The 23,396-nt window shown below is 43.8% G+C and overlaps 1 protein-coding gene across 3 annotated transcripts in view; it reads left to right on the top strand.

The window, feature by feature from the left end:
* The first annotated feature begins 2,457 nt into the window (after positions 1 to 2,457).
* SIDT1 (SID1 transmembrane family member 1) overlaps positions 2,458 to 23,396 on the top strand; it is a 41,307-nt gene continuing 20,368 nt past the window's right edge. The window contains exons 1-8 of one of the 3 annotated variants that reach the window (XM_065742133.1): positions 2,458 to 2,540; positions 15,891 to 16,012; positions 16,926 to 17,096; positions 17,281 to 17,326; positions 20,057 to 20,158; positions 21,251 to 21,334; positions 21,910 to 22,003; positions 23,209 to 23,280. In XM_065742133.1, coding sequence (XP_065598205.1) covers positions 17,035 to 17,096; positions 17,281 to 17,326; positions 20,057 to 20,158; positions 21,251 to 21,334; positions 21,910 to 22,003; positions 23,209 to 23,280 — 460 coding nt within the window. In that variant the 5' untranslated portion in view covers positions 2,458 to 2,540; positions 15,891 to 16,012; positions 16,926 to 17,034. Of the gene's footprint in view, positions 2,541 to 15,890; positions 16,013 to 16,925; positions 17,122 to 17,280; positions 17,327 to 20,056; positions 20,159 to 21,250; positions 21,335 to 21,909; positions 22,004 to 23,208; positions 23,281 to 23,396 lie in introns of those variants that run through there. The other 2 variants (XM_065742132.1, XM_065742134.1) reach the window with 2 other exon arrangements.

The raw sequence follows: 23,396 nt of genomic DNA on the forward strand, positions 1-23,396 counted from the left end.
CTCTTAAAGCAAATAGGGTTCCAATTGGAATTAACATGAGGGGAGTGTGTGATCGAACAGCAATTCCCAAAATGTAGCTGTGGATATTTTCTGGACAATAGAAAGGTATAACAAATTAATAGATCTGATCTGTCTGCTAAGATTGATTATTTTAATTAGTGAGTTGGATGATAGAATTGACCTTGACTTTAAACTTATAATGTCATTAAGGCTGGAAAAGACCTATCACCACCATGTCCAGTAAACCATGCCACTCAGTGCTACGTCTACATGTTTCTTCTACACCTTCAGGGATGGTGACTCCACCCCTCCCTGGGCAGCTCATTCCAACACCTCACTCTTTCAGAGAAGAATTTGTACCTAATATTTAACTGGAACCTCCTCTGGTGCAACTTAAAGCCATTACCTCTCATCCTACCACTACTAACTTCTGTAAATAATATCAAGTTATATGCAAGCACTTTGGAGGCAAGGATTTGAACAAAAATACAACATTGCTGCATCACAGCTAGAGCCTTGAAATAGTATGATGAAATTCAACAAAGACAAGTGCAAAGTATTCTATTTTGAAAAGAAATCTTCAATTCTCAAATTCAAAGAGAAGAAGAAATGTAGCCCTCTGTAGGATATCAAAACATGCATCTACTCAGGGCATTCAAGTCGGTAATTTTGCACTGGAAGCATAGACTCTATGGAGACCACTTATTTATTATAAAGTCAGTACAAGTTAGAAGACAATACCCTGATTCCCCACTGATCTACTGATCTGAAATGACCCCAAAATTATTAGTAGGTGCCAGTGCTCTCTTGGCATTCAGTGTACTGGCCTCATGCCACATTGCTCTGAGCATCCTGGCATGGCAGAGGTGTGCTTTTGCTTTGCTTTAACTCCTTCTGCTCTCTGAGGCCTCTCTCTGTGGCTTTGCACAGGTCTCCTGGTCTGCACAGCACAACACTGCAGGCTGTGCCCATCTTCCTGCAGATTTCTCATGTGTGAGGAGTTTGCCTTGATGCCACTACTTATTAGGGCTCTGACAGAAGGCTGGGTGACTTGAATGGCAGCTCACTTCAAGACTAACACAAATCACTGACAACTATTGTTCTTGTTTGTTCTTGTTGGAGATTGCATGAATGCCCAAAGATCAAAATAACAGCATAATCACAGAAACACAGAATCGTAGGGGTTGAAAGGGACCTCTAGAGATCATCGAGTCCAGCCTCCCTGCCAAAGCAGCTCCCTAGCCCAGGTTGCACAGGTAGGCATCCAGGCGAGTCTTGAATGTCTCCAGAGGAGACTCCACCACCTCTCTGTGCAGCCTCAGTGCTCCATCACCCTGGATGTAAGATGAGTCGTTCTGCTGAGCTTTACAACTTCTCATCCTCCTCTGAAGAGCGACCCTCAGGAAGTCACTCAGTTTTGAAAATAAACCCCACAGCTCAGGCAGCCTCCATGGCCAAAGTCAACATAGCTGGAGAATGGAGGCTGGCTTTAGAAAATCATGGCTTCTGTGAACTTGCCTTTAGCCTGCAGAACTTTTCAGATTGCTTTCTGGTAATGCTCTTTGATTTAAAAGTGCATCCCTCCACCTTGGGGTCTGACGCGTTTCTCAGACATGTTTTCAATGGAAGAACGTAAGATGGGAAAGCAGGGGGAGAGAAGCCCCCAGCCTAACAGCATCACTCTCACCTGGCTGAAATGGTTGAGCATCACAGTGATTTTTTGCAGCAGTTTCACGAACTACTTAAATAACGCAGGATGCAACGAAGCACTCCTGAACTAACGGAATGACGTTTTGCTGCAGCCTTTCACACCTTTGGAGTCCCGAGCAGCCGAAAAGAGAGGTCTGGGATGGCTCTGTGCAAAACGCATTCCAAGCACGCATCAGCACTCCAGCAAGCTGGCAGAGCGCAGGGCTAGAACACGGTGGGCAGGGAGTGCTGACACCCCTTCGTACCTTATAGTACCTTTGTGCCCCTAAACTCTCAGCACGCGTCCCGGAGGTGAAAAGCTCCCTGACAACCGACGGCGAGGGCCGGCTCAGAATTTGGGGCCGGGCACACGGTGGAGACCCTCCTCCCGGGGCCAGCCGCCTGCCTCCCTTCCCTCCCCTTCTCCTCCCTTCTCTCCTCCCGGCGGCCGGCCGGCTGAGGGTCCTTTCCCGGGGCAAACTGCTCGGCACCCCGGGCGGGGGAAGGCTGGTGGGTGGGTGGGTGTCCGGGCCTCGCTGCCCCCCCGCCTCCCCCGCGCCGGTGCGTGTGGCCGCGCTAGTGATTCTCACTGCAAAGTAAGTGCCCGGGCGCCCGCCCTGCCGGGGAGAGGCGGACCGGGAGCAGCTCCGGGCGGCGGCACACGCGGGGCCATGGCCAGGGGGGCGGCCGCAGCCCCCGGGGCGCTGCTCTGCGCTTTGCTCTGGGCAGTAACGGCAGCGGCCCCGGGGGGCGGCCCCGCTCCTGGAGCCTTCGGCCGTGTCTACCGGGGAGCCGTGAACATCAGCGCGGAGCGGCTCTACGCCTTCGCCTACAGCAGCGAGCCTGGGCAGGTAGGAACTGGGAGGCGGCCCCTCTGCCTTCCCCAAGCCCGTTTCTCAAGACGGTAGGGGGGCCGTGATGGCGCGGGCTGGGCGCAGGCTTAAAGTCCAGGTGGGAATTAGGAGGATAAGAGTACAACCTCAAAAAAGAAAAAAAAAAAAAAGGGGGGGGGGCAGGAGGGCAGAGTTGCTTAATAAGCCTTTTTAAATACCATTTTTCACACTTGAGCGCTTCTGCAGGATCAGGGTGCTCTCTCCCCTGGGAGGTGAGACGGGGCTGCACAGGTAAAGCTGGGATGTATGGAGCTGCGCGGCAGCGCTGCTGGAGGCACAGCTGCTTGCTGTGGGAGGAAGAAAGCATGGCATTTGGGTGTGCTTAGCTATTGGAGCTCTCCCCCACCTCCGGTTTTATTTTATTGTATTTTGTTTTTAAATTTTGTGTATATATTAAGTAGTTAAGTGGTACCTTGGAAACTCTGCCCCCTTTGTTTGGATTGGGCATTAATTACTGGGTAAAATGCTTTGATTTTTATCCAAAAGATAGTGAGCCATACAAATTAACCTAACCTTCTGCCCTTGTCATGGAAAACAGAGAACATCCCTGTGTTTCTGTTGTAGGGTTTTTTTTTTTTGTAATTTTTGTTTAAAATTATTTTAATTTTTTTTTAGTATGAATGATGTTGGTAGAGAGAATAATAACAAGGGGAAAAGCTTTTGGGGGTAGGGAGAGGGATGTGTTTCTGATAAGGCTTTGCTTTACTCTGCAAAAAACATAGATCCATTTAAAGACCTGTCCTCTGTGTGTTGCTATGTAATAAAATGCACCTGGTATTTATGGAGAGGGAGTTTTGTTTCAGGACTGATGCAAGAGACCCAGCTTTGCTTTACTTAACTGCTGGGTCTCACCGCTGGATACAAGAGGCATATGCAGGCTTTGAGCATGAGCCCTCGTGTAGAAGCTCATGGTGTGAACTGTGTTAGTGTTTTCCAGTATTATGGGTGCTACTACCAAGGCCTGTTAGTAGACCAAATAACGACTGAGGCTTGTTAGCAGAGCCAGCATACAACAAACATTCCTGCATTTAAGTGGAAACTTCAGGACATTAAATCTCCGTGTCCCTGTATGCTGGACTCTGAAATCTCTGCAGTGATATTGAGTTGGTCAAGAGCATATGCAAGAAAGGAAGCATCCAGCTTGAGGCCTGATGTTTTCTTTAATGCAGAACTGTCCAAACACTGCTTTGGACGTGTTTAAAGAGAACCATGCAGCCCATTCCTGCTACTTTGAGAGAAAGAATAACTTAACAGTTGACTGCCCCAAGAGGCTTTCTGGTGAGGGTTGCCTGAAGGTGTCTTAGTGAGAAGCCCTGCAATCACTACTCCTGAGCTGAATCAGCAGAAGGCTGGAGGAAAGTTGCCTGGCTTGATCAGGATAGCCAGCAGCAGGTATACAGCCATGTCCCTGAATTGATATGAGGCAAATCTGAGCTGGTCAGAGCTGGAGGCAGGTCTCCCCTGGGGCTCCTGCATCTTACTGGTGGTGATTGCTCAGAGTATGGAAGTTGAATGGTAGAAATCCTGACTTTAATCAAGAATTATACTCTTATGGGCAGGCTTTCTTGTGCAAGAGCTGTGAAGGTACTTAAGGCCATGCTGCTCACTCAGTAGTAGTTCCTTCTGGAGGATGACAAGTCGTACTAAAACTCAGTGTAGTGGTCCTTTCCTTCCACTGCAGTCTTTAGCCTCCAGCTTTTATCACTTAGAGACTCAGGCAGTGTTAGCCAGCTGCCTGCCACTTGAAAGGTCTCAGCTCTTTCTGATCCTTTCAGGCTCCTCCTGTCCCTGTGCTGATGGCAATTCATCCAGAAGCCTCTTACACCTTGAGGCAGATACCACATGGAACATTAACCTGAGTTACAGGAAATTTAATTGAATAAAAATGTGTTGTTACATTTATAAGGGCTGCAGTGCGTGAGTTTAATTGCTTTCCCTCTGAAGCAAAGCCAGACCTGGCTTTGAAATGGGGAGTTGTTTTGCTGATGCTGTGGGTTCTGCTGTTCCCCTCTGCTGCTCTCTCTTGTAAGGGCAGGCCTTCGAGGCAGGGGACAACTCTGAGCCAAGGACAAGGCAGGAGGGCTGGTTTGTGTCCCATCAGTCCATTGCTCTGCTCACATGCTGTATCTGCCAAGGCCTGTCTGAAAATACAGTTGGATGGAGCAGTGCTTGAGCAATGGGTGAGGGAACAAGGAAACAAGACCACTGCTCCTGTTTTGGTGCCTCACGGGCCTGTCACTTTCTGAAATGTTGTGCTTGCCTGAGCTCAAAGGATATTCCTTATCCACATGGTCCTCCTTATTCCTGGGATGCAGATATGGTGCACTAGGGAGAGAGAAAAGTAAATCCTGTCAGATTGTTTGCTTCGTATACGACTACTCGTGAACCATGTGCAACTCTGGGCTCAGAAGCAGGGTCGCTTCCCTTCTGTGCATCTCATTTTCTGAGTTTAAAAAATGACAATTAGTGTATATTTATATGCTGCCCTTGTCACGTTGTTGAAACTTAGGCATGTGTAAATGGTCCTCCTAGGTGCTGTGCAGAAATACTTACCTTGTGTCTTAAGAGCTGTCAAGCTTTTCTGTACTTGGCAGCTGTAGTTTAGGCCTTAATTCCTAGTGTGGAGCTGTACAAGGCTGTGCTGAAAGAGGAGGAGCACTGCCACCTCTGCTGCAGGAGACAGCCACTGGCCTGTGAACAGGGTTGTGTCCATCCTCTCTGTCCCCTGATGGAAAGTCTTAATTTATTATGGGGTCTTTTTATTGCTTCTCTAGTACTCTTTTCTTCCTCCTAGCTGCACTTTGAAAATTTCACCTCTGCACAGCTGCTCTTTTAATGTTTAACTGCAAGTGTAATAGTAATAATAATAAAAGCAGCTGTTGTTCCTGCCACTATGTACCCATGCTCTAACAGGAAAGACGCTGTAGTAGTGGACAACTAAGTCAGGCAAGTGTTTATCTTAGGGTTGTTTAAACCAGAGACATCCAAGACAGGGGAAAAAATGAAAGCGTGTACTTGGGAACATCTCAGATTCCATGTATTCAACATGTCCCTTCTTGAGAGAGATGAAGGTTGATATGCTGAAGTTGCCCGTGAAGTATGCGTGGCTAGAAAGCTGAAAAAGAGCTGCAAAGTTTTTCTGCTGGATTTGCTGTTGACTAGAGAAGGATTTATGTGACAAGTGAGAGGACCTGCTTAGTTCCACAATTGTAATAATACAAGGGTTTACAAAAACCCCACAAAGGGTTGGAGCAGAATACAGAGAGAATTCAAAGTGAACTGTTCCCTCCACTGCTGTAAACTTTGATGGTTACCACTGGATAGTTTGCTGGAAACACAAATGGTACTCGTATGGCAGGTACGGGTAATTCCTCTACCAGATCTAAGTGATGTAAGGGAGCATCTTGAGGAAGAAGGCTATTGGAGACAATGCAGTTTCCTAATTGGCCAATCAGCTGATTGCATCTCTTGGTGGATACATGTATTCAGAAAACCAATAATCTCTTGAGAGAACAAGTTTCCAGCTTTCCTTTTTTAGGCAAAAATGCTGCAACCTAGGCAGAGTGCATGGACGTTCATTTACTGCAATTTGGCTGTGATGAGCCCAAAAGCTGAGCAGTAGGCTGTACCTATTCTAGGGGATTGAGTGGGTGATATTTTCTTCCTCCTCCTCCCTTGCTAGGAGTAGGAACAGAGCCCCAGCCTTGGTTCCCATATGGCCCAGCCTTGCTGTAAGCTGCCTTTGGCAGCAAGCTTGGCTGTGGTTTCTCTGCTTAACAGTTGTGCCACGTGAGGATGTGCAGCCCTGGAATGATTCTTTCTTATGTGGAGTCTGTCTCAGGGGTGCTGAGTAAAAACATCTCCTCAGTGAATGGGGGAAAGGGGCTGTGTGTTGCTGTGAGGCTTGCTAACAATCATTACCCTTCCTTCTTTCACGACTTCAAGTGTGAAAAAAGTTGACCAACTCAAGACAAAATGGAAAGCAGTACCAGCAAGAAGGACAGAAGTCTTTCAAGTAGATGCCTTAAATTTTGTGACCTTCTGGTAGAATCCTGGTACAGCTTCTGAGCTGCTTTTAGGCTTCATGTGTAGGACAATTTGGGCTGGAACCAAACTACTTGAAGTATTCTCTTGCTCTCCTGCTTGTCTTCTCTGAGATGTTAGTCTTGGCTCCAGCCCAAGTTTCAACCCACAGCTCTACAGTGCATGCAGTAAATAGTTTTCTGTTTGGAGACTGTTGGACCTGGGCTATAGGAAGAGGAATAGATTAGATTCTGTCTTTTCCCTAGTGCTGAGTGGAGGCTCATGAAGATGGAGGTAAAAATCAGATAAATTGGGAAGACTGCAAGCTTTGGAATGAGAAGGAGATCTCTGAAGGCCAACTGAGCTCCTGTTTTTGCAAGGTATTCAGGATATGAACGCTGTTGCGTTTTGGTTGCTGCATCTACCCTGTTCACTGTAGGACACTGGAAGAACCTCAGCTCATCATTTTTGGAGCCTAATGTTAAATTAAATGCCATGTGAGACATAAACAAGGCACCTACAACCAGGAAAATCGAAGAAAGTTATAATCTGTGGTGTCTGAAACCTAGTGAGGTTTGACAGAACCCCTTTGGAACAATTTTTGCCTGTGTAGTTTGTTCTCATGAAAGAAAACAGTCTCTGTCTCACTCCAGGACAGGGATTGCTTTCCACTGGGGTCTCTCCCTGTTTGGAATCATGCCAAAAGCTCTTGCTTACAAAACTCAGCAAAAGTAAGCTGGGAGACATTTATTTACTTATTCATTTATTTGTTTATTTATTGGTAGGGCTCTTACGTTATTTAAAATTGAGCAGATCAGGTAGTCTCATTTCTATCTCACCAGTGCTTATAAAAAAAAAAAAAAGCTCCTGAAAAGAGTGACTTTATCAAAACTCCTCTTCTGGTTTGAACTCCTTCCAAGAACAGTGTAACGATTTATAACGCAAACATTTGCTATGTAAGTGAAGGCTGAAATGTCCTTAGATAACTTGTGCAGAAGTTGTTGGGTAGGAAGGTGTTTCTTTTCCCATTCAGACCTCATCTGCTATTTCAGGGGATATTCAGGGAATGAAAGCGTAGTCTGTAAAAGCTGTATTGCAAGGGTGTGCCATCTGCTCAGTTGGAGGATACAGTTTAGAATGCTTGCAAAAGTGAACATTATTTCCTGCTGTGTGCTCTTATAGAAACACAGAGGATTTCAGAAACAGCCCTTTTAGCTCTATGTATGCTGATGTTTTTGCTTGGATGTGGAAATAAACCTCACTCCAGTGAGGTTTAGAACAAACATACAATGGTTAAATAAGAAGACGTGGAAGAGATATCAGTGTGACTGAGGCAGAGAATTTAGGATCAGAGCAAGATGTCTGTATTGTGATGGTAATCCCCGCTGTGAGTATGTGGTGGGGGCAAATTCAGAAAGGATGAACCCCCTTTCTTTAAAGGGTTGTCCTAGCTCAGAGTTCCAGCTTCTGTGGGTTAGGAAGATTCTGTTTGTTAGAGAATAGTTTGCTCCGTAACCAGTGTTCAAAGAAGGATTTCTTTCCTTCTCTTAAATGCCTCCCTGAAATCTGTGGGTAATTGGAAGCAGGTAGCTATTTCACACAGCGTGGCAACTACTAGCTGTTTTTTTTTTTTCCTGCTTGTCCTAGAGTTTCCCCAGTAACATCAACTTGAGAATATAATTAAAAAAAAAAAAAAGAAAATATAAATATTAGCATGTTTACTATTTGTCTTTCTTCCATTTATGCTTGCAGATAGTTTTGCAAACAAGTGACCTCATGAGAATGTCTGTATGTCTGTGTCAGACCATAAATCTGCACTGAGCATGTTTACACCAAGTAGGACTTCTAAATGAAAGTATTCATCCTGGAACAATTGCCTGAATGTGACTGAAATATCCAGTCTCCTTTGAGCTCCACATGTTTTTGCCTTCAGGGAGTAGTACTCCTCAGATCTTGCAAGAGAGCAGGAAGGAGGTTCTGGAGCGGAGGTCACACCTGTAGTTACTTTCCATCAGGGTCTCTGGTTCCCCCTGTTGGACTGGCTGTGGGAAGAGCAGACAAGTTGGACACTGCCAGCTATGTGCTTCTTTCACCACCTCCATTGTCTAGCCTATCTGGCTGAACCCTACTCAACTTAATTTCAGGATTTATATTAAAAACAGAGCGCTGCTTCCTTGTGTACCAGCAGCAGTTCAAAGCCTTCTGTACGTGTGTCCTGCCCTGAGACCTCCCTTTGTAACCAGCAGGCTGTGTTTGCTTGCTGTCCATGTTCCCTGCCCACTGGTTTGGCTCAGTGCCTCACCAGGCCCACGATCAGCTGCCGGTGCAACGTGGACAGAGAATTCCCAGAGATGCTGCATGGAGCAGTTAGTGTGCAGGTGCTGTGAGGAATGTGGCAAAGCCCAGGCATGATCCAAAAGGGTTCAGTGTGAGGTGGTGGGAAGGAATCTGGTGTTCTCAAAAAACTCTGCTTGCAGCAGAAACTGTTGTTGCAGCCTCCTGCCTGCCCATAAATTCACAGCCATGAAGTCTTAAGCTGATCTGTAATCTCTGTGGGAAATACAGGCTTAATAATCAATCCAAGGACTCTTTCATGTCAACAAGAGCTCCGTTTATTTTGCTGAATGTTTGCAGCCATGTTGATTCTGCTCAGCTGTGAAGGTTTGGAACCAGCTCCATCTGCTCGTTCCCATCTAGAGAAAGGAATTCAGATGTGTGGGTTATTTTTGTTTGTTTGTTTTTTGTTTTTTAAATTTCTTTCTTGTGTTTTTTTTCTCCCTCTATCTCCAGGGTGATAAAGCCAAAGCACAAATATTTATCTTTCCTGGTCTAACACGTTTTAATGTAGTCCTGAGAACTTGCTCTCTATTCATCCAACTGCTCTGTCCACCTTGAAACACAGAGGGGGGAGGAAAGAAAAAGCTCCTGTTCAGTCATCTGAGAAACAGAACTCCAGCTAACCTGACTGGTAAACGGGGATGTGCATGGCAAGGGCTCAGCAGTGAGAAAGGATGTATGGAGGGAAGTCTGCAGTGCAAAGGACAGCACTGTGGCTATTGCCAAAGTGTTAGTGCAGAATCTGGCTTTCTAAGAGATTTTCTGTGTGAAATTGTTTCCCAAGGTCCAGTGTGGCCTGTTTGACTTTGAACCAACTGCAGGCATCTGCAGGAGGTGTGGATTTTACCTTGGAGAGTATGAATGAAGTACTGTGATGGCCTCATTGCTTTTACATGAGGAAGGGAGAGGTGACTGGTTTTCTGGTTGCACTAGGAGCTTTGTGGTCCAAAGCCAAGTCCTTCAGCAGTGGTGGTGACGCAGGACAGATGACCTTGTTAAACTTGGAGAAGAGAAGGCCCTGAGGAGACCTCATTGTGGCCTCTTGGTACTTGAAGGGAGCTTATAAACAGGAGGAGGACCAACTTCTTATGTAGTCTGATGGGGGGGGGGGTGGCTTTAGGCTAAAATAGAGGAAATTGAGGTTATATATTATGAGAAATTTTTTTACTCAAAGGGTGATGAGGCACTGGAACAGGTGGATGCCCAATCCCTGGACGAACTCAAGCCCGATTTGAACGGGACCCTGGGCAGCCTGATCTAATGGGTGGAAATACTGCCATTATCAGGGTCAGGCTTTAAGGTCCCTTCCAGTCCAAGCCATTCTATGATTCTATGGCAGCTTATACAAAACTTCATCTCACCAGTGCTAAGCAAGCATGGATGGTTGCAGAGGAATCTCAGAGTCTTTTGTTCTGCTATGGGGAATTATTTCTGCAAGAGGCAAAAGTTTTGCTTTTGATTTCTGATTGTTTTAACATGCAGAGTTAGGATCTTATTTTTGTGTTCTGACAGAAGGATGTATGTGATAGAAGCAGTGATTCTTGTTGGTTCTTGTGTCCGAACAGCTAACTCTTGAAAACAGATGCTCTTTTGTGAGGTATAGGAGGAAGTTAATATTTGAACTCAATAAATCATGTTGTTTTCCTACCTTTTTTTCCACTCTTCTAAAATGCTTTTCTGGAGATAATACCCTTGAGGCAAATGCCAAATGTTGACTTTCAAAGGGAGAACTGTGATTGCTAGCACTGGCTAAGTGATAAAGTTATTAAATGAGTTGCATGGAAATGTGTTTATCATCTGTATTCTGACCATAGAAACCAGAAGCAAAATATGGATTAAATGTTTAAGATAAGTTAATTGGCACAAGGCCTGAAAATGCAGATGTCAGTTCGTAGGTATTATGTTCTCTCTGTCACTTGTGATGCTTTTGCTAGACAGTTTCACCAGCCAAACAAAATGTCTTCCTCCAAGATGCTAATTACGGTTCTTTATGCTCTGTTGTGCACTTGGAATGTGGCTGACAGCAAATGAGAGAAGCCTTAATACTGAAGTTTACTACTGATTCTTTCTTCACTTTCACAAGCTTCCTCATAGTTGTACCTAAATTCTACTGAACTCCTTTGCTTTGGTATCCCCAAGCTCAGTGATGGAAATCATGGGACCTTATTATACCTGGGGGCCAAACCTTCTCTACCCACCTGCTGTACTGCATCATTTTGGAGGAGTAGGTGTTATGTCAGGTTTTGTGCTGCTGATGCTGCTGCCGTGTCCCTGAGACTTATTAGTAGGAGAGCAGAGCTGTGTCCTGGGGCCAGGAACTGTGTTATATAGCATGTACTGGTTTTCACATGGGTAAGAACTGAGATTAAATGCTTAGATTTTAAATAACATTGAGTCCTGAGAATCCTGCCTCCTGGCAATCCTGATTCTCTCTAGTGTAGTGCTAGCAATAATACAAGAAAATGGAAATAGGAACTAAACTGAATAAATGTTTTAGATGGTATATGCTCAGCTTGGTTATGCAGTGAGAGCGAAACTGAATGATGGATCTGGCTGCTGGATCTCTGCAGAGGAAACTGACCTTCTTTCTCCTTGAAGTGCTGATCATCAAAGCTCCAGTATCATCTGTGGGAGATCAGCTCCACTAATTTTGTGAACATTTTCAGATCAGTAATTCATGAAACTGTTAGTGTAAGTAAATTGCTTCAAGATTTGCTTGCAAAGACTGAAACATTGAGGATTGCCAGAATTTGAAAACATAAGCTGGGTAGGGGCTCAAGGTGAAATATTAGCAGTGTCAAAACAGGAGAGGGATGCTTGAGTGCCGTCCAGCAGAGAGCTGCAGGTCTGCTGTCTGGGGAGAATAGTTGGACAACTTCTGGAAAGGGTCAGAGGGATGCGACTTGGAGTGGAAAGGCATGTGCACCCCTAAGCACCTGCAGCTGAGGCAGCTTCTTGGATGTTCTATCCTGCTGTAGGAGAGTGACTGAGCTGTGAGCTGCAGGTTTATAGCCCAGTATCTCTTGACCTGATGCTTCTGAATGTTATACAGGAGAAGATGTATAGTGAGCAAACCTTTGGCTTTGAATGTCTCAGATTTTTGTACACAAGTCAGCTCTGAACTCATTGCCTGTGTCCCTCTACCTCTTTTTGTGTACTTGAATCTCTGCATCATCAAAATGGGAATGATTGCTGCTGTGGGCACGTATGCTATTGCAATATCAGAAGCCTTTCAGAAGTTGGATGGTGGTGAAAGATAGAACTTGCAAGTCTTTGGTAACCTGAGGAGGCAGTGCAGGCATCTGGATTGGCAGTTGCCCAAAAAAAGATGTGTGTCCTTAACAGAATAAATTAATCTTATTATTAGTTAAGTAAGCATCTTGGATTCAGCCTTGGATTCTCTCTCTTCAGACTAAGAGAACATCTAACCTTTAAGTGCCACGAGACCTGAATAAAATGCTATGCTTAGTGCATTCACTTACATGGTAAGGAGAGAAACCTGTGTTGACAGCAAAGAGAAGGCAATGTGTAATTCTGGGCATACAAGGGCAGGATATGAGCCCAGGGACATTCCAGTTGCCCTGCAAGGAGGATCAGGGGCTTGAACTGCAATGTGAAGCCAGTTTAAAATACTTTTCACCTGTACTATGACACCTGCAGCTATGGTCTTTCTTTTCCCAGGAAACTGAAATGCTTAGACTCACTAATGGATGTTGAGACTAGCAGGAGGGTGTCAGGGTAAAGGTGGATGGACTGTTAATAAGTCATTTTACAGTAAGTTTTACTGCTGGGCTTCTCCAGGAGCCTCTTAAAGATCAGATTCCACCTTCTAATTGGAGTGTATGCTCTACAGAGCAACCTTTGGCAGTTACAAAGCTGCAAGGCTTTCACATCTGGAGTGCTGTGTCTAGATCTAGTCTCCACAGTACAAGAAAGCTATGGACTTATAAATTTATTTTGTAATGGGGATGGTCAGAGACACACACAGGTTGCCTGAGACTTTGTGTAGTCTCCGTACATGGAGATACCCAGAACTCACTGAGCTCTGAGCAGCTGGTTCCAGCTAAGCCTACTTGAGCTGAGGGGTTTGGCTATGTGATCTCCAGAGATCCCTTTCAACTACAATTAATTTATGGCTGTGAAAATGAGCCTTATTTCTAGGCTGTCTGGAGTGAGAGATGAGCTAGGTAAAAAGGGTAGGCACTGGTCACTCTTGCCTGTCCCTTTGAACTTGGATTGCTTGTGAAGCAGGGAACGTTCTCCATATCTGATGTGGAATACTACAGACAAGTATCTGTTGAAGATCTACATGAGTTGCAGACTGCATTTGAGGAGAAATACCTTTCTTTTTGGATAGGATTCTAGAGCCCTGCTTTGTTTGGTTTCTTAATTTTTACATAAAATAATTTTTTACACCATATGTAGAAATGTTCATGGAGGTGTCTCAGCATGGTATTCCCAGCTTTTATTAATATCTAGGTATCTTACTAATTGGCCAAACAGACTTTTAAGATCACATGAAATGTCTAGTGAAGGTCTAAAATTATGAAATACTGCTATTAAATTAGTTTTAGTTTTGCATTGGCAGTGTTGTATCTCTCTTATTATGGAACAGTGTTTGGCCACAGTTCATCAGGCTATACAGGACAAAATGCAAGTAGTGTGAATTCTTAACCTGTGCAAGCCAAATCGTGTGAGAAATTAATAAAGTTGTAAAACATTCTGTGTTACTGAAAATAAATGCCTTTCTGTATTTGCACTGCAGTGTAACAGTGTGAAGAACTGGGATTTCCAAGGGGTTTAAGCCTAAGTCATAGAATTATCCCTAAAATATCTTAACGGATCTCAAAAGCTGTTCTTTCTAATGACAAAGATAGAGCTCCTTTATGTTGTAGGACACCTCAGAAGTCTTTTTCCTTTTGGTTGACATCTTCTGAATTGTCTGGTTTATGTATCTCATATTATTTTAGAATCAATACTTAGTTTCCTGAGAGAAGATGTAAGAATAACATTCTTATTCATGTATAACTTTGCTTCTATGTGAAAGTAATACTTCCTTATCTTAATACTACTTGTCATTAGCATATATTTCATACAGCTATTAACTTACTGAATTGAAAATTTAGAAGTAGAGATGCAACTTTTAAAGTTTTCCAGTTATAGCATTGAATTAAACTCGATTACCTGTAACATAAGCATAACCTATGTTGTTAATAAAGTCATCACGGAAGACCATTTCCTAATGATTGTTTTGTTTGTGGATAGTTAAAGATGCATAACAATGTAGTACTGTTTTCTGGGCATCTAGTGCGAGTTGCCAGTTATGCTGACATGTACTGGCTTGTCCTCCCATACTATGTAGTACCAAAGAAGCTGCAGAGTTATCTTCCAGTGCTGTCCACTGGCAGTGGCCTGCTGTGTTGACCCTTCAGGTGTTACCTCTGAGTCTTGTTTTGTGATAGTTTTTCTTCACTTGATTTTAGCACCTTTGTGTGAAATTCACTTTACTTGGAAATGAAATTGCATCTGTAGTTCTTGAGCACAGAAGGAAAAGCTCAAAGGTGTACCAGAAGAGTATTGCTAAGATTTAAAAACTATAAGGCTAAGGAAAAAGAGTCTAACATCCTTCAAACTCAGAAGCTTTTTAATTAAAAGATTTATGATGTTTTATTTTTTTAGGAGTTGGTTGCTGTAGATGCTGAAATATGGTGATGATGCCAGGAAAATTGATAATGATTATGGCTTTCAAGAACAAAGTGTTTTGTTCCAGTAAACAAAACTCCCACACAAATTAAGAATCAGTAACCAGGAATAAATAGACAATTTTCTTCCTTTTGTCTTGACTATATATGCAAAATTCTTAGCTGAACCTTATTTCTCATCATAAGCATAGCTGCCCTTCTGGTGCCTGGCCAGCTTTGTCTATTTCAGAAGGTGGAATTTCCCTACATGTGGAGAACAAAAAGTTGAGATTTCTGTGATGAATCCTTCACTTGACAGGTTGAAACACTGTCACTAGACAAGTGGTAGTGAGTTTAAAATGTGTGGGTATTATCTACCTGATATGCTTTTTACCAGTTGATAACCTCTAATCAAGATGTACTGTGTCTCCTGATGAACTATCCAAGTTCATAGCTTGTTTTCATGAGCAATGCATGCAGCACTGGAGAAGGAGCCGAATGAGATGTTCCTTTGAAATAGAAATGGAGCCATGGCTATGCAGTCTGCTTGCTTACTTCCCAAAGCAAATAATAAAGTGAAGACTGCCTTTTCCACTGCTGTCCCAAATCTGCAGCTGTGTGGTAGCTAGACAATGAAAGGCAGTTTGTCAGTTGCTGGTGCAGTAGGCCATGCTAGAAATCTTGCTCAGAAACTCAGGCAGCTTTTCTTGTCTTGTTGAGGACACTTCTGTTTTATTAAGTGATGTAAATATGGGTAATGTGTCATCTCAGTGTGGTTTATGGTAGGGTGAGGTAGTAACTGCTAGCTTGCTTTTTCATCATTGACTTTGAATTGATTCTTCAGTCATCTTTGTGATTTCCCCAGTACTATTGATTGAGGTTGGGAATGTAGGAGTTCATGCAAGGAAACCCTAGCTGTAGCCTTGGGTATTTGTTTAATTTTGTAACAGAAGTTATTTTTGTTTATCCTAATCAGATAAGTAGACCTCTTTTCCTCTAATTTGCTACATTTGTCCACTGTGTCTTATCTGAAAGTCAGCTCTGGGCTGGGGCAGGATTCTGATTATAGCAGCAGCAGTGAGGTGCTTCATAAATGACCTCTAGAACTGAATAACTAGGCCAGTGGCAAACTCTGCTTATTTCCCTGTGGATGTTGCCAGCATCTGGGTCGCCCTAAGAAAGGGGATGGACTCTTCTCACCTAGGTTTGGAGCTGTCTGTTTTGCATCTGCTGGCACCTACCTGTACTTCCCTTTCTCTCTCCACAGGTAGATGCAGTGCGTGTCTATGTGAACAGCAGCTCTGAGAACCTCCAATATCCTGTCTTGTTTGTAGTTCGTCAGCAGAAGGGAGTACTGTCATGGCAGGTCCCACTGATTTTTCGAGGCCTGTAAGTACTAGCATCTCTGCCTTGAAACAAGTTGGTCTACCAGTTATATCCAGCGTCAGCCTCCATTTGGTGCTAGCTCTTGCTGCATGTGTGGGCAGCTCGGTTGCAAACCATGCTTGATCACTGTCAATTGAATGATGGAATTTGTTATGGAACCTCAAATTTGGCAGTCTGCTGGGTTTCTCAACTATGTACAGAGTACCAGGAGCATGTCTGCTATGGATCTGCCTATGCCACTGATCAGAAGAGTTTGCAAATGCCACTGTTGTCATTTCCACAGTTGATTATGTTGGGTGTAGGTAGTTCTTATTCTTCAGTTTGGACCAGGCCTTAAAATCTCTGAGTCCCCTAACTACTGGGTTACAGTGCATTTGGGAGATATGATCTCTACTTTTCATGCTAGGCGCAGTTGAGTTTGAGGGCGGTGGTTTGTTTTGGGGTGTTTTCTTTATTTTTGTGACCCTTTTGTTTTGCCTCTGCAACATCAGTGCTGGCAGGGCTGCAAGTACTGAGACTCCGAGGGCACCTTAGACCATATGAGATGCAAAGCTTCAGCCTGTAACTGAAATACTGGTACTAGGTAGCAGGAAGTCTGCAGTGTCTTATCTGATACAGGGGATATTTACAGCAGCATCTGTCTAGGGCTGTTTTCTGTGAACCCAGCAAGTGGCAGAAATGCTAAATCGGCAAATGACATCGACAGACTTGAGATACTGAGAATAGCCAGTCCTGTATGCAGATTGCAAAAGGCAGCAGAGGTGGAATTTGAACTGTAAATAAAAGACAGAATAAGCTGAAAGGCCAAGTCCAATATTTGCAAACAGGGAAAAATCATATCATTTGAAGAACTGTAGAGCAATGTCTTAACTGCTGACTCTCCCTTTCCATCCTTCCCTCCTTCTGGCTGTTACAGCTATCAGAGGACCTACAATTACCAAGAAGTGAGTCGGACTCTCTGTCCATCTGAGCCAGCACCCGAGAAAGGACCATCTAACCAGATCATATTTGTGGATGTCGCTTCTATGGCACCATTTAACATTGCATATGAACTGCTAGTGACCAGGCTTGAGAACTTCCAACTCGAGTAAGCTGGGATGGTGAATGCAAATGTAATTGCTTCATGTATCTGTCATACAGAGATCTGGTCTCTCTATCTAGCCTTACCTTTCCTTCCTGGGCAAAAAAAAAAAGAGACTTTTCTTGTGCTTAATTTAAAGGTACTTTGTGTATACTCCAGATTTGAAAGTATACTGGCATTTCTTTTTTAGGACCAACAAGCCCTTTAACTTCACTGCCAGCCCTTCCCAGCCCCAGGTAAGGAGCCTTGTTTGGTGTTTCTTGTACATCTTCTCACATCTAAACGTTTCACATCATCCTTTGTTAGAGATCATAAAAGCCTTATAGGACTAAGTTGTTTCCCTCTTAGGATGCAGGGGAGTTTCCTTCCCTTTGAACTTTATCTGTGGACATGCTGAAGAGGTATCAGTGCCTCAGCCATGTTAGCATGTTTGGGTCCTCTTGTAAAACCATTAAGTAAACTAAAATCTATGGCCAGAACAAATGAATGGTATCTGCATTTCAGGAAATTCCAAAGATGTATAGAAGTCCTGAGACCTTAGGGCAACTGTGCTTCTTGGGAAGTGGGATAGTGTGGACTAGTGTTTAGTTCCAGTCAGCACTGGCTCAGTTGCTCTGACAGGACTTTCCAAAATGCAGTCCCTTCATAAGAAAGAAGCAAATAAATGAGCTGCAAAGGTACAGTGGAGTGCTATTTCTTATTCAGGGAAGCAAGTCAAGGTGTGAGGTGGTAAATGAAATGCCTGATAAGTCTGGTTATTAGCTCGATAGAGAGAGCACGCATTTACAGCACATCCAGCTGAACAACCTTGTTTAGTGCCCTGCAGAAACTACATGTCCTCTCTCGAATGAAAATGCTGTTGACAGTAGCTATAGTTATACAGAAGGTTATGGAAATGGAAGAGTTGTAATTTACCCAGACTGTCTGGTACTCTAGTTTTAAGTCTCCTATTATCAAGCATCCCAGTTAATCTATTCTCAAATATCTTACGTTACTTGGCATATGAATACAGCGTTTTATACTATAGAAACTTAGAGAGTGCTGGTTCTTTTATAAAATCTCTTTTAATTAGGATTTTGCATTGAATCCTGAGTACTGAGGATCTAAAGTGGGATTTAAGATTGTGTCTTGAGTCTGTTATTTGTCATGCTTGATAATATGAGATTGGTGACATTTAATAAAAGGCCAGAGTGCAAGATAAGTGATTCTTAGTTGATATAAAGCTGTTATTTTTTGTAAATCAAAGCGTTAAGCAATCTGCAATGAAAGACCATTCAAAATCTAGATGAATGTTGGAATATTCCTAAAACTGGAAAAAGACAAGCTTAACCATCAAAGGAGTTGTCACTTAGAACCCAGTGTGTGCCTAAGGGTAAGAAGAGAAATTAGATAAGTTTGTAAAGGTCAGGAGTGTTGTCATTTATATCACTTGTCCATGCAGTAGAGAGCTATAGGACTCAGTGACCACTATGGAAATTCTGTACCCATTGTTTAGAAAGACAGAGGGGTCCTCATGGCTGATTCCTCCAGTCTCTAAAGCTTTCCAGCAGTAGCCCACTCCAGTCATCAGGGGCTCGGACTGCCAGATCGTTGGCGAAGATAAACTGTTGTCTGCTCAGGGAACAGATTTCATTTTGTGAGCACTTGTGATCTCAGTGCCAGTTCTCCCTTAGTAGTGGTAAGGGAAGGGTGATAGGAATAAATGCTTTAGTAGAAATGGACAAACTTGGGAAAGTCTGATTGATTTCTGACTTATCCCTATCCTTGCAGTCCCACTTCCTGGGAAGGGAGCAGGGAAATTCTGCTTTATATAATCCAGTTTTATATTACACAAAGGGTCTTTGCCAAGTGGCAGTGTCTGTTTCATGGCAGGAGCCACCTGGCCAGAGTAGTTCCCTTCCCCATAGTCTGTGCCTGCCTTGGCTTGAGAAGCAGCAGATCATGCAGCTACAGGTGACCATAAGGAAAGATGGGAAGGTGGTTGGTGGCGGTCATCTGTCTTGCATCCCCCTTGAGAAACAATAAGTTGGTCTCCATCAGCCCCTTGTGGTAGCCATGCCTGTGAGGCTGAGATCTTGGTTTCTTGATTTGGGGCAGGATGGTAGGAACCCGTGCACTAAGCCTGCCCATTGATGTGAGCACTGAAACTCTGATTCTTCAGCAGCTGGTTATTGTATTTGATTGGGTAAATATGCAAATAGTCATGTTCCCTGGGACATTTTTTTGCCCAAATTAGAGAAGGCCCTTGCAGGGTCAGGGAAGGGAAGGGCATTTCCTGATTCTGCAGACTGTCCTGTGGACCTGCTCAAAGCATGGAAGCATGCATTCCCTGCCTGAAGGGAAAGGAAGAATGTTTGCAGATATTATTCTCTTTTCAACTTTTTCAGAGCTATAACTGAATTATTTTCCAAGCTGAAGTGAGTAGAGAACTCTTCCATTGCCTCCCCATCTGCACTTGAAGCCATCCAACCAAACAAGCCAATATCCTGTGGTCTTGTATCAAGTGTTTATTTACGAAAGTCTTGACTGAGTTCAGCTGTTTGACTTAATACTTTCCACTGTCACTCATCTGAGGCAACTCCATGATACGCTCTGTATGTAAAGACCAGTAGTATAGAAGCATCTGGAAATTGCTCTTTGTGATACAGAAAGGAACAGGCTATAAAAATGAAGTTGCTTTAACTTGATCAGGTGGAAAAAAGCTTTGATCTAAAGGCTATACTGCATCTTGCACGCTGGAGATATCTGTGACTAATATCTTGCTCTGAAGGGAGCTAAGAATTATCTGGATCTGTTTAATCTGCTCTTCTGTAGCATAAGGTGCTAATATTTGAAATCTGAATTTTTGTCTGCTACATCCAACCCAAAACCAAGATGTGGCCATGCAGGTGCCTTAGGGAGGCTTTGAAACTATTGGCAGGGGTAATTTCTGCACTGTAACTCTCAGTACTCTGTTTCATCCTCAGTATTTTCTGTACAAGTTTCCTGAAGATGTTGATTCAGTCATCATTAAAGTGGTGTCTGACACAGTCTACCCATGTTCAGTTGTCTCCGTCCAGGATATTGTGGTAAGTCTGAGGAGGGGGAGCGTGAAGAGCTGTCTGCTGAGCTCTGTACCCATCAGTGAGAAGCTCTGTGCTCTGTCAGAGAGGAAAAACTGTATGGAAGGCTTCATTCTTCTGTGGTGATTGTGGTTTCTGAAGGAGGAGAGAAAATCCTGTGGGAAGGAGTCAAAGACAGATACTGAGTTCAAGCAGCTCATCCTGAGATTTTTATTGCAAATTTGTGAACTAGCTGTTCCTCTGCAGCCTGTCCATAGAACATTTGTTACCATTCATGAGGCTTAACAGCCTGCTACCTTGTAACATGCATCTGCTCCTCTGTGGGGTGAAACTGGGTGGGATGCAGGCAGCAGAGGAAGAGGACAGTGCTGTTCCCTTGATTCTCTCCCTGCTCAAGACAGCATGGAGAACTTGTAATATCTAGTCTCCTAATTTCTCTCTTCCTTTCCGTTTCAGTCTTCTCCTTCTCTCTCACATTTATTCATTCCCTTTCCTGGGAAGGGGCCAACAGCTGCACCCTGGATGGGAGGTTGGCTGTAGTTGAGAAGTAGCTCCCCATTTCTCCTCGCTTCCCATCCCCCTGAATGATACAGGGAGGAGCAAAACAGTGAGAAGTGCAAAATGCCCTGGCTACCAGCTCTGTTGTCCCAGTAATTGCCTTTAAGACCTGCAGTTAGAGGAGAAATGGGTAACTTCAACTCCTGCTTTTTTTTCTATATTTTAGTGGTAGAAGGGCAGAAGAGGAAACAGTAGCAGGTGATTTTTGTAGTCTGGCTAGTACAGAACTAAGAACGATAGTGGAAAAGAGTAAAATGAGAACAAGCACTCTGCATATTGTGCAGGCCACCAAGTATGCAATGCAAGTAGTGTACAGCTGAGTTAATGAATTGCTCTGTGGGAATGACAGTGATTGTTCGGGGTTAAATTGCAGCCCTCCTGTAAGGATGAGAAGATGAGAGAGTGCAAGCAAATGGTATCTTCAGAGCAGTTTCTCTAACTTCTGAATGAGTCCTGGATGTCCTGTTTCCTTTGTGACCTCATATCTACTTGTGTGTCTATCCTAACACTTAGTTTGACCCTTAGTTGTATCTATTTCAGTGCCCAGTCTATGATTTGGACCATAATGTGGAGTTCAATGGTGTTTACCAGTCTATGACAAAGAAGGCAGCCATAACAGTGCAGGTGAGGCTGAATTTTTTTTTTTCTTTGTCCCAATGATGTTCTTCAGTGTCTTGTTGCATCCCTAGTTCCCTCTCTCTCTCTCTCTCTCCCTCCACCCCACTCTCTTTTTATTTGCTTTTTTTTTTAAAGAAGAAATTTTTCCTAGATTACAAAACTTTGCTTACGTTTGGTTAGGTAGACATCTTAGGTGTGGGCACTGTTGGTCAGCATGGCTGCAGCCTCCGTGACCAGGGATCTTCTGTTGGAACCTTGGCTTTTCCACTAAGCAGTGGTGGTAAGGCCTTTTAATAAGCAAAGCTTCAGTAGATGGTTTACACTAATAAAAACAAATGCATTAACATTGGTTTGCTTATACTGGGGCACTGCTTATACTGAATACTGTCGAACTCAGCTTGTCAGCAAGGATGAGGTGAGCATCCCCAGAAACCAGTCCCTGTCCAGAACAGGCAGGTGTATATAGAGCTGCTGTATGTGTAGCAATTAAAACCTGACCTCTCACCTTTTGGAGCACCACCTCTGCGTTGTACAGTGGGAGAGGCTCCTTCCCTTCTCACAGACTTTTCTTCTCTGTGCAGAGAAAAGACTTCCCAGGTGAGCAGTTCTTTGTTGTGTTTGTCATCAAGCCAGAGGATTATGCCTGTGGGGGTTCTGTGCCTTCTTCTATCCATGGTAAGTTGTGCTGGGAGACAGATTTTATTGGTCTGTCTGGGTAATGGAGCAGCAGGACATCTTTGGAGCCTTATACTGTGGGAGGGCACAGGTTGGCCAGATAGCTCTATCTTATCCAGCTAACTACAAGGAAGGATGAAATAAAAATATTGTGCTGACTGGCAGGTTAACGCGTCTTTATCATGCAGGAAATGTCTGCAGGAAAGCACTTGACTTGCTAGGATTATGCATTCTTGTGAGGGGTCACTAATGTCTTAAAGTGTAGGAGACATCTAGGCAGTGCTAGTTACGGCTTTTTTTCCTGTTTTATTTCCTTCTCCCTGCTCACCTTTTTCTGTATTCTCCTGCCTGCACGGAGGCCCAGATAACAGTCCTGCAGAAGGCGTTTACTCCCACTATTATCTTGAAATCTATGGCAGCTCTATACTTGGGGCAGCAGGAAACACTAATTCTGTTGAAATCATTTTGGGAGATTGATTCTAGTGCTTTCTCCAGCCACAAGACGAATGTGTCCACTTCCTTGCTGGTGATCATCACTGCTCTCTTGATGGCTGAAACTGGAGGGGGGGGCACAGTGTCCTCACAACAACCTGAAGTTCTTTTTAGGTCAGAGACTTTCCTGTCCTCAAAGCCAGGTAGCTTCCTTCCTTCTGGAAAAGCAAGATGACAAACAACAGATAGACTGGGCTCCTGCAATTCTACCACCACACACTGTCCTCTGAACTGTCACTTTTCAGATGTCTTTTTCTTATTCTAACCTGTCAGCAGAACTCTACTGGTAGAGTGTGCTAAGTTCTGCTGAAGGACATCAAGCAGCTCCCTGCACACAAGTGTGTTGCCAGCAGGATTTTGTCCAAAGGCAAAAATGGTATGTGAGCCACTTTAGTGAGAGAAACTGCACTTTGGGAACTAGTCATAAAGCAGAAGGGAATTTGCTTTTGAATTTAGGCGTCCAGAGTTGAACTACTTGTGGAAGGCTCAACCATAATTTTTTAGTATGAAAATTAAGTTTTGGATGGAGGGGGGTTAAGACACGTAGAAAAAGCTGTGTATTGATGAGTCTGGGAAAGGTTTAGTGCAAAACCATGCAAAGCTTATACTGAAAAGTCAGACCCTGGTGTTTTTGAAATACAGAGAAGTGAGATGAGGGCCAGAGATCATTAAGGTGTGATTGTCTTTGTTTACTGTACTTCTGCATCTTACAGGAAATGTCAACCGTACTTGGAACCTACAGCGGACAAAGAACCTTCAAGTGACGATTGTGCCATCTATTAAAAGTTAGTATCTCTGTGCAGAGCAGTGCAGCTTTATGATGAGGACTTGGCACTTCTGTGGAGGAGGATGTGGCTGAGCTGGCAGCCCTGTAATGAGAAGGTGCAGAGAGCACCAGTAG

Source organism: Cyrtonyx montezumae, unplaced genomic scaffold, assembly GCF_038088225.1.
Source record: "Cyrtonyx montezumae isolate F1298 unplaced genomic scaffold, pur_monq_1.0 scaffold_3, whole genome shotgun sequence".
Taxonomy (NCBI): Eukaryota; Metazoa; Chordata; class Aves; order Galliformes; family Odontophoridae; genus Cyrtonyx; species Cyrtonyx montezumae.